Source organism: Arachis hypogaea, chromosome 4 (genome assembly GCF_003086295.3).
Source record: "Arachis hypogaea cultivar Tifrunner chromosome 4, arahy.Tifrunner.gnm2.J5K5, whole genome shotgun sequence".
NCBI lineage: Eukaryota > Viridiplantae > Streptophyta > Magnoliopsida > Fabales > Fabaceae > Arachis > Arachis hypogaea.
Window position 1 is genome coordinate 121,788,584 of NC_092039.1, and position 10,899 is coordinate 121,799,482.

At 32.1% G+C, this 10,899-nt stretch overlaps 1 protein-coding gene and 1 pseudogene across 1 annotated transcript; one reads left to right on the top strand and one right to left on the bottom strand.

Annotated features, from left to right (window-relative positions):
- Positions 1 to 1,272: 1,272 nt before the first annotated feature.
- On the bottom strand, positions 1,273 to 5,549 carry LOC112795347 (glucose-1-phosphate adenylyltransferase large subunit 1, chloroplastic-like; annotated as a pseudogene).
- Positions 5,550 to 7,676: 2,127 nt separating this feature from the next.
- On the top strand, positions 7,677 to 8,656 carry LOC112795349 (uncharacterized). The gene is made up of 2 exons (XM_025837285.1): positions 7,677 to 7,818; positions 7,980 to 8,656. The coding sequence occupies exons 1-2, from the start codon at positions 7,677 to 7,679 to the stop codon at positions 8,654 to 8,656; spliced, it is 819 nt and encodes a 272-aa protein (XP_025693070.1).
- Positions 8,657 to 10,899: the final 2,243 nt, after the last annotated feature.

The following is a 10,899-nucleotide window of genomic DNA, read 5'->3' on the forward strand; positions in this document are numbered from 1 at the left end:
CTTGTAATTATTTATTTATTTTTAATTTTAAATTATTCATTAATCTCATCTCATTTACATATTCTCAAATTAAAAAAAAAAGCAACAGCAAACTTGAAGTCCTAACTCTGGCTATTGTCAATTAGTTTTCACTAATCATTTCTTCTATGAAACATGCTCTCCATTGTCCAGAAATTAGAAATAACTCTAATTGCAAGCATAGTAGAAAGAAAAAGCATACACCAGCTAACAGCTTCAGCGACTTATCTTGAAGCATTTCCTATTGTATGAAAAATAACTACATGCCAATATATATTCCTTATTCCATAATCCCTTAAACATGTAAGAACTGTCATAGAACAACCATTGCATTTAGAATAATAAAAACAACAAAAATGCACACCTCATCCTTATGTCCCTTGTCATTAATCTGAGATCCCGTACCAAAACTCTTCCCCTCATTGCAAGTAGATTCTTCTCACTCTTCAAAAAATTAAGAAAGAGTACACATTGAAATAAGAGGCTATATGTTTATAATGGTAAATATCAATGCAACAAAATAGAAAAAATAAAAGCCATAATAGTATCATTAAAAAACAGAAACAAAAGAATTAATTACCTTCAGAGAGAAACAAAGTAGACAGTCAATTTCGAGAGACCACGGCATCCTGGTTTACACGCAACAAAATTAGAACCTTGATCAAAAGCAAAATTAAGTGTTAATGCTTACTTTGGTCCAAAGGTTGCTTATTTTGACCATTGAACCTTTTTCTTTCCCATTGAAAATTCAAGTGCGTAGTTAATAATATACATATAGTCCAAAAGGATTTATATTATATTATATTATATTAATTAACTAATATTTTTTATTTGTTCTGTTCAATAACTTCTAGAAACACTTTCACACACAGCAGTAGTCTTTGGTCCAACATAGAATTGCATGATTTTGAGTGGGATTTTGGACTAAAAATATTAATGCTGACCTCATTTTTTCATTTTCCATCAATCTGTCAACCAGGTGAGACCCAATAAATCTAGCTCCTCCAGTAACCAATATTCTCATGCTGGACTATAATCAAGAAGGAATAATAAATTAATAATAGGTAAAAGTAAAAACACGGCATAGAGGTAAAAAGATGTTTTTGTGAAATTAGTGATTCAAGTAAAGCTTATAGCCAAACACCTAATACAAATTGGATCAAAAATCCATAATTGACCTCTCATATACATAATCCAGAAGCATAGATACAACAAAGGATATAAAAACAGAAAGGAAAAAAAATCACTGAACAGTTAGTATACAGTGTATACTGATCTGTCTACAGTATCAATGTTCATAGGGTGAACATAGGCTTTCTGCTAGATCCAAAGGCAGGATTCCATTTCTTTCATAAATATTTCATGGTTATATATATATATGTGGATTGTATGGGTGGATTGAAATCTAGTGTACTAAAAATGAAAGATAAATATCACACCACTTGTAATATCATATGTGAATTATTCCTTTACCTTCATGTAAAATTATCTAGCTGAGACAGGGATGACCTCTGATCCAAAGTCATTTGCAGTTGGAAACCGCCATCTATATTTAATAAATTTGTAGCAATTAGCGAAACAAGATTTGCAATAGGATGAGTCAGTTCATTTTCAGTTAATATTATTTTATTTGAATGCTCTCTGCAAAGCCCCACATGTTGCTATAGTTCAGTACCATAATAGATTTAGAAGTATCTCCTTCTTGAATACATACACACCCATAGAAGCAATGTATGGTTTCTTTACAGCCTCTTCCTTTGAAAGCCCAAGAACTGTTGTATCTACTTGCTATATTTTAAAGTAGTATTAGTTGTAAACCTTATTCTTGAAACTCCTAATATGTAAGAAGCAGCACAAACATGAGTTATTACCATTGTTTTTAGGTCTTCTCTTTTGGACTTTTCACTGAATGAGAGAATCCTTCCTTTATCATCTATCTTCAATAGACCAAAATCAGAGGGACCAAAATCAGAGGCACGACTGTCACATATGAAGAGAGTTTTAAACAATAATATGTGACAAACATTATTGAATCATTTATTCATTTGGACTGATAAAAGAGCTAGTTTCTCATTCAGAGAAAGATGACAGAGTATTTCAAGATATACATCATGTGATTATGTATACTAAAAACAGATTCGAAAACCATTAACCCAACCTACCTGTCATCCATGGGGAGACAAGAAAGAGTAATATCTGCACCACTCTCACAATGATTCTGGATATGAAGATGAGTCAGAACATGTCAAATTTGAATGCATCAACAGTATTGAAGGAGGAAAGGAAGAACTATTGATTGGACGAAACGGTGCTTACTTGAACAAAGTCCACATAGTCCATTTGGTAGAGATGATCCCCAGAAGGAATCAGAACATCCTCAATATCCTTGCTTCTAGGATCCTACAGCATCATAGTTAAACAACATAACTTGGATTAAAAAGTTCAAGTGTAGATTATGTAACTACTCTAATTTCTATAGAATTATTATACCTCAAAGAGCCAGTGGAACTGCCTCACGGCATCAGCAGTACCCTGAAACCATTTTTTACCTGCCTCCCTGGAGTTTGAGTGGCAGCAAGAACCTGAAATAATAAATACAAGCATTCTTAGTCTTGAGTAATTACAAGTATAGTTCTTCAACACAGAATCCATCAAGTATACCTCAACATAGCCATCTCCAAAGGTGACACCAGTGCCAGAGTTGTACGCACGTGCAATATGCCTGTTGAGTGAAGCTGAGTGAGAATGTAGACCTTGTTAACTAAATCTATATCAAATCCTCTACCTTAACCTAAAAAATTTACAATCTATGTCAAATCCTCTGCCTTGACCTAAAAAATTTACAGAAGAGAAGAGTACATTAAAACATAAGAAGCAGAATTTGTGTATAATTTTGCCAAAATTATATCATTAAATTATCACAAAATCTAATATCTTTGAAAAAAATTGAAGAATTGAAGAAAGCAAAGAACGAGAAAAAATTAGGAACAAATCCTCATTATAATGACTCCACATGACATGAAATCAGTTCTACGATATCTGATAGTTTTGAACGTAGCTTCAATCGAAGCTTACAGAGACTCGCTAGCTCGCCTTCTTGATCTCCTCAGTTAGCACCACCGAATCCGCGCCGAAATCGCACTCTGAGTGCTTCAAGCCGCCGGAGGAACAGCAGAACCAGCGGCACAACTCGCGGTGGAAGACGACAGAGAAGCAAAAGATTTAAAGCATTACCTCAACAATATGAATCAAATCGTCACTCTGAGAGGTCAACGAAAATTCAGAAGCTCCACGATCTCCATTCATAACTCCACCGGCAACGCTTGACGGAGGAGACGGCGGCGGCAATGAATCGTCCCTCTCCCTCTCTCTTTCTCGCTCGAAGTCCTCTTCTAACTGTTATTTTTTTTTCAATTTTTGTTATGGGCTAATATTATTTGGGCTAGAAATTTTTTTTAGTATTAACTGGGCTGTGGGGGTTATTATTAATAATTTAGGGAGGTTTTACAAATTGTCACTATTAAAATATATTATGGAGGTTTATAATAACTCTCACTAAAAAACTTCCACAAATAAATAAGAATTTTGTAGTGGGGTATGCGTACGCATACACTGCAGTTTGATCAAAAAAAATGGCTAAGTCTGCAGAATTTTAATTTTACATATCGAACTTTCGACACGCATAACTTTCTCGTTTTAAATTATTTTTCATCCATTCTTCGATCGGCGTAAACTTCACTGACTCAATTTTCAATTCCAATTACAACATACCAATTACAACACCCCAACATACCAATATATAAAATCAACACCCCAATATACCAATTACAACATCACAACCACCACAAGTTACCATATACAACCATTCCTCAATTTTAAACAACCATATGCATAATTTCTCAACAATGTCAATAAAATCATCAATATACCACCACCCATTCTTATTTATTCATATCACCATCATTAACTCATCACCTACAACCTAGTATCATCATAAGCAATAGTCATCCAACAAATACTCAATCAATAACAACATTATCATCAAAAGCACTAAGCATTCAACATACTCATGCGTTCCAACCTATCCTATGGTCATCTAACCTAAGTTTTCACAAGACATTATATATTAAATACGATAAACCAAAATCATACCTTAATCGATTTCCACGTATAACCTGAAACACTACCAAAAGGCACCAAACACAGCCCCAAAGATCCAAAATCTCCAAAGCAATGACACCCAAACTTCACCAAATCTCCAATGTTTACAACCAAGTTAATTCACATTTCCACACACACATAATATATATATATATATATATATATATATATATATATATATATATATATATATATATATATATATCCAAAACTTAATACCCAACACACAAAATCAGTGAATTAGCTAGAGTTCTAGAATTCTCACCTTATTCAAGCACCAAAAAAACAGGATTGAACGTTTTTATCAAGCTAATTAAATCCTATAACATCAAAGAGCCAAAATCTCAACACCACTATATTTAATTTCAAAAATTTTGGAGAAGGAGAGGCTGAGAACGAGAATGAAGGTTCCTTACCAATTTATGCAGCGGGTTTTATAGAGCTCGGCCGCAAGCGGTGCGGGCGTGCGGCGATCAGAGTCCGAAGTGAAAAGATATGGTGATTTGAAGTGGAATCAAGGGTTTAAAATCTTCTCTTCTTTTCTCTTGGCTTGTTTCAGCATTTCTAAATGGAGAAAAAGATGGACTCTTCTTAAGTTATTGGGTTGATGGATTAGACCTTGACCTAACTTGATCCGTTTAGTTTAATTTTATATCAAATTTTTTAAATTATTATTAAATTTTTTATTTTAATTAGCTCTATTTTATTTTGTTATAAAATTTATATTTCTAATTTTTTTATTAAAAATTAATTTATTAATTAATTATTTATTAATTTCACGAAATTTACGGACAACATAATCAAGCAGCAACATCACTAATATTAATATCAACAATTGCGAAAGAAGAGTTACTGGTGGCCTCATTTATGAAATGGTCTAACAGCTAATGTGCTTGCCTCTTTTAGAATCAGACTTGCTGCTATAGTCAACCACATGAGATTAGAACAATCCTGCAAAGGGAGGCATTCTGGCAGCAAAGGAGGCAACGAATCAACTAACAAGCGTGAGACTGAGAACAGACAGATGGGTACTTATCTATTCTCGGGAGCGATAACAGTGGGTATCGTCTCAACCAGCTTCATAGGCAATGTGGCAATCGATACCAACAGGCTGAAAACTTTCCAAGCATCACAGAAAACGGTAACTCAATGCATGATGCAAGTTTGGACAGTTCTCATATAGAAGCACGCGAAACCTATCGGATCGTCGACGCAACCAACCGCTCTGAGCTCCGACTAGCAGCGATGATGGCAAAGGGCGAGCATGTGATTCTGCGGTGGAGAATGACCGAACAAGCAGATTGTTTTGAAGGCGAAGAAAGTGGCAGGCCAGAATCGGCCTCTTCAGCGCGGCTACGACGGGGATCCATGCTCCACGATCGGTTTCGATCCAGCCACGAAACGGGTTGGGGGAGAGGAGGAGCGACTTGGCGGAATGATGAACATGAGTGGTAGCTCGGATTCAAAGCAAGAAAACCTAGCGCAAGTGGGTTAAGACCAGTAGCGGAACTTGAAACAAATTTTTGGGAGAGTCATGATAGAAAATAATTGTCAAAAAGTTTTTGACATGAACCCATTTAAGATAAACTCGTCTAATTTCATCTCTCTGATTTGGATGATATTGTCAAATTTAAAGTCGTTTTCAAGGTCTCGTTCCAAAAAATTAAGGTCAAACTCGTCATATGTAACTTTTGAACTTTTGAAGGTTGTATCTCACTTTCTTCGTGATTCATTAAAGTAGAAGAACTATCTATAGGTGTTGATATTGTAAAAATTATATGTTCTCCTTTTTAAATATTAGCCTTCTTCTTAAAAAATGTATCAATTCTTTGATTTTTTATTATTATTTTATATAAAAATTGGAATATATATCTTATAGAATATGTAAAGAAGAAGTTAGAAAGACAAATATTAAAATTTATAATATTTATTGAATTTTTTTTATCAATTTATATAAATACAATAATATTAATACTTATTGAATATTCTATTATTTTTTATCATATAAAAAATTAAATTAAATAAATAGTAAAATATAAAATAATATTAAATTAAATAAATAAAAATATCTAATTTTTTATATTTGAACTTAAAAATAGAAAAAGTGTTACTTATTGAATTTATTGAGTACTTTAAGTCATAGTAAAATATGTAAACCAATTGAACTATTTTTTATCTTTTAAAAAAAATATTACTAATTTTTTTATAAAAAGTTTGGGACCATGCCCCGTCTGATCCACCACTGGTTAAGACAACAGTTTAAGATCCATGGAACGGTAACGGTGTTCTTCCTCTGAGCGACAATGGCATCTCTGGTGGAGCTAGACCTTGGTCACGCATCTTTTCCATCGGGTCAGAATGGTTGTCGGGTTGGGCTGAATCCGGCTCGTATGGCCTAATACAAAAAGAAATTACTTATACTAATTGATTACTGATTAAGTGATTATAAATGATACCGACTATTGTGAATTTGTGATACTTGGAGGTTGTTGAATTTATATAACCAAAAAAAGTGACAGGAGAGAGTGCTACTGCATGCCATCATGCCATGTATAAAAAAAATTTCTCCATGAATATATATAAATATATATGAGCAATGCTACATGCTAGGTCCGAGCAACATTTGTGATTGGTAGCCATTAACTAGCCATTAATGATGATTTGATGATGTGAGATTTCATCCAATGATTCATGTTACATACTGATCAAAATGCAATAAAATTGCTGACTCCTAAATTTTTTCAATATATATATGGGAATAAATAATTGATTTATTATCATTGTATATTATTATTATCTAAAACAAAATGAAAAGCACACTTGAATTTGAATTTTTTTACAATATTTAATGTAAAATTAAAGTTTTTATAGCAAAATTGTCAGTTTTTTATTATATTAGTTTAAAATAATTTGAAACATTTTTTACAACACATTAAATAATACATTATTTATTTATATCTATTTTATGCCGGTGTAGTTCCTCTACACAATATATAATTATTCAAGTTATACCGATAAACTTAAGGTTTAATTTAATAAATTATTCGTATTAATCAATTTTAAAATTATTTGACGTGGAAACAAAGCATTCATTATTTTTTATAAAAGGACACTCAGATAAAGACGTTTAAAACGTCTTTTTTTAAAGATGTTTTTATATTGTATTTTAATTAGTTTCTGTATAATTTATTCGGTATTTCTCATCATATATTATTAAATTCCTTAAAAGATTTTCTTTTCAAAAACAATAAAAAGCATTTAATTTGGACTATAACAAAAAAGTAGTAGATTATATAAAGCCGGATAAATCAGATAAGATAAGATAACTATCATAAGCTATATAAAGGAGAGCCAGAGACCCTTAGGTACAAGCTCATTCTTCATACTTTATACCTTTCAGATTGCGGAGTATCTTTGCAGATTCCACCACCCCGGCCACTCCAAGAAGACGATCCGACAACCGTTGCAAGTCCCTGATCCTACAACCACTAACAACAATGGTTCTCGAGATCAGCATTGAACCCAGCATGATCACCGAAGTCGAGACTTACGACCTCACTTCCCGCCATTATCCTTACACCATTTATGCCGACGACGAACGCATCCTCTGCATCAACACCACCTCTTCCCAAACCAGGGGCGAAGCTACATACTGGGAAAGGGGGGCAACGGCCCCCCCTAATTTTAATTTTTTACATGTAAATTATATGTAAATTTCAGTTTAGCCCCCCCTAAAAATTTTATTTTAATATTATTTTATTGTGTAAATAATTTTAGCCCCCCTCTAATATTTTTTCTAGCTCCGCCCCTGTCCCAAACGCTCTCCAAGTGGCTCACCAACCTCCTCAAGTCCACTCCCAAAAACACCCCGGTCATCGTGGGCGTAACCGCCGAGCACCAATTTACCAAGTACACCAAGCGCGGCGTCAAGGACCACGGCTACGACTTCATCTCCCTCTGCATTGGCTCTCACTGCCTCCTCTACCCTCTTCTCCAACAAGCCTACTCTTATAAAGCGAAGCAAAACCCTAGGCCCCTCTGCGACTTCTTCGCCAACCCTAGGGTTATCGCGGTGGGAATGGAGATCGAAAAGGTGAAGGCAAAGCTGGAGAAGCACCACGGGATCGAGCTGAAGAAGGCGTTGAACCTTAGGGCGATGGCGGTGGAAGGGATGAAGGAGGTAGGGGAGAAGGTGGATCTGTGGCGATACAATCTTGACAAGTTGGCGAAGACAATGCTGGGGAAGCACTTTGACGTGGTGAGGCCGGAAGAGAAGTTGGACTGGTACGATGAAGAAAGCTCGTGCTGTTATTACAATGTGTATACGGATGAGAAGACAATGTTCATCACCATTGATACTTATCTTTGCTACCTCATTGGTTTCGAGCTGCATGGTATGATCCACGGACATGAAGCGGGTAAGAGCCAAGATTCTAGTAAGTCCAAAAAGAAGGTTAACAAGAAGAAGAACTCATGAGGTGCCTTTGATTTCTAAGATTAGTAATGAGGTAATGCATGCATAGTTTGATTAGACTTTAGAGTAGTATATGACCGTGATTCTATCCTTGTTAATGATAGTAACTTTTACCCTTTCAATTGTTATCTGGATTTGGATATAGATTTTTATCATGGAGGTCACTCAAATAAAGACGCCTAAAACGTCTTTTTTTTAAAGATGTTTTCATATTGTATTTTAATTGGTCTCTGTATAATTTATTTGGTATTCTTCATCACATATTATTAAATTCCTCAAAAAATTTTCTTTCCAAAAACAATAAAAAAAATATTTAATTTGGATTAAAACAAAAAGATAATAGATTAACATCATATATATATATATATATAACAAGCTGAAACCTCTTAAAATTTAGTCACAAAAAAATTTTTTTAAAATTTTTATAAATAAAAAAATAATTAATTTTTATTCGTATAATATATAAAATAATTACTATATTATTATTATATTATAGATTAAGATTTACTAATTTAAATTTTCTTTTTATTTTTAATATAAGCATTAGAAATAAATAAAATTTTTATAACTAAATGTAGTGTAACAAAATATATATAATATTAATTTGTTCTTAAAAAATTCTAAAAAAATAATTTCTTTCATTTTAGTAAAATAACTATTTATTAAAGTAGACAAATTAATTATTTTCTTCTCATATACAATTTTTTTAAGATATAAAAGTAATTAATTAGGATATTGGTTAAGATCATTAAAGTCACTATTTCATTAAATTTTTAATTTAAAGAAAAATCCTAGTTAATTTTCGTATAGAAATTTCGAATTTGAAAACATTGATAAAAATTATGTTGAATTTTGATTTATTTGACTCTCCTTTAAATTAATCACTACATAAGTTAAAGTTCTATTTTGAAGTTATATTCGAGCTTTAATCTGATTTTTAAAGTTTCAATTTACTTAGTTTGATTTTTTAACTTAGGTATTCATGACTGATATTAGGGTTTTAAGTGTTTAGTTAAAAAAAATAAGGTAAAAAAAATTTCAATTGTCACATCAAATAGTCGCTAGAATGTATAATATAGCAGTCGTTAGTCCATCTCAGCATGTCGTTAACGATTTTGTGAGATAGTGACAAAAATAAGATTAGGAACCAATGTGAGTCATAACTATTAAGTTGGGAGACTAAATTGAGTAAATCAAAATTTTTGAAATTAGATTGAAACATAGTTGTTAGAACCGAACCAGTGATCGAACCGGTTAAGTTACTGGTTCACTAGTTTATTGGTTCAACCGATAAATCACTAGTTGGACCGATAAAATCGGTCTCACATAAATATAAAATATAAAATAGTTAAAAACTTAAAATTAAAATCTGAAATACATATCTTCACTAATATTTTATGAAGAATCAAGTCTCAACTTCTAAAAATAACTAATATAAAAAAAACCATAAAATTTTAATACTACAATAGTATCTTATTTTGACACAATAAAAAAATAATTAATTCACAAAACCTATCATCTAACTATAATATCAGTAGATTTTAATACTAACATCAAAACAAATAACCTTAATCACAATACTAGCAATAAAATAGATCAAGTAAATTAATAAATTTTTAGTGAAATTTATATTTATATTAATAATGGTATATAATTAAAATATAATTAATTTTAAAAATAGAAAAAACAAAAATTAAATTAAATTAGATATTTATGTATACTATATAATTAGTATTTGTCAAATATAATACTTAGAAGTGCAATGGCTAAATGGCAAGTAGAGGTTGTTTTTGCTTCAAGGTTCTTGGTTCGAGACTTTGTGGAGACATTTTAAAAAATTTTTCAAGTAGACCAGTTTGCACCAGTTCTTACCGGTTCACACCGGTTTTATTTCTTAAACGGTCAAACCAGCTGATCCAGTTTGATTTTTACAACTATGGATTGAAATATGAACATAATTTCAGAGACCAACAAGTATTATCTCTTTGTTGACAATTAAGTTGTTTTAATGGTAATTAAGATCTAATAATGGTTTATAATAAAAGAAGTATTCTTTTGCAATACTGAACCTATAGTAGTAGTTAGGTGTTCATAGATTAGATCATATCCATATAAATCCAGAGTATTTATCCGTATCTGATCTGTAATTTGAGGATGTGATCCGATCTGTAATTGGATTGGATCGAATCGGATCCACACTCTAATAAGATAGAAGTAAATATGTTTAAAAAAGTAAGCAAAAAAAT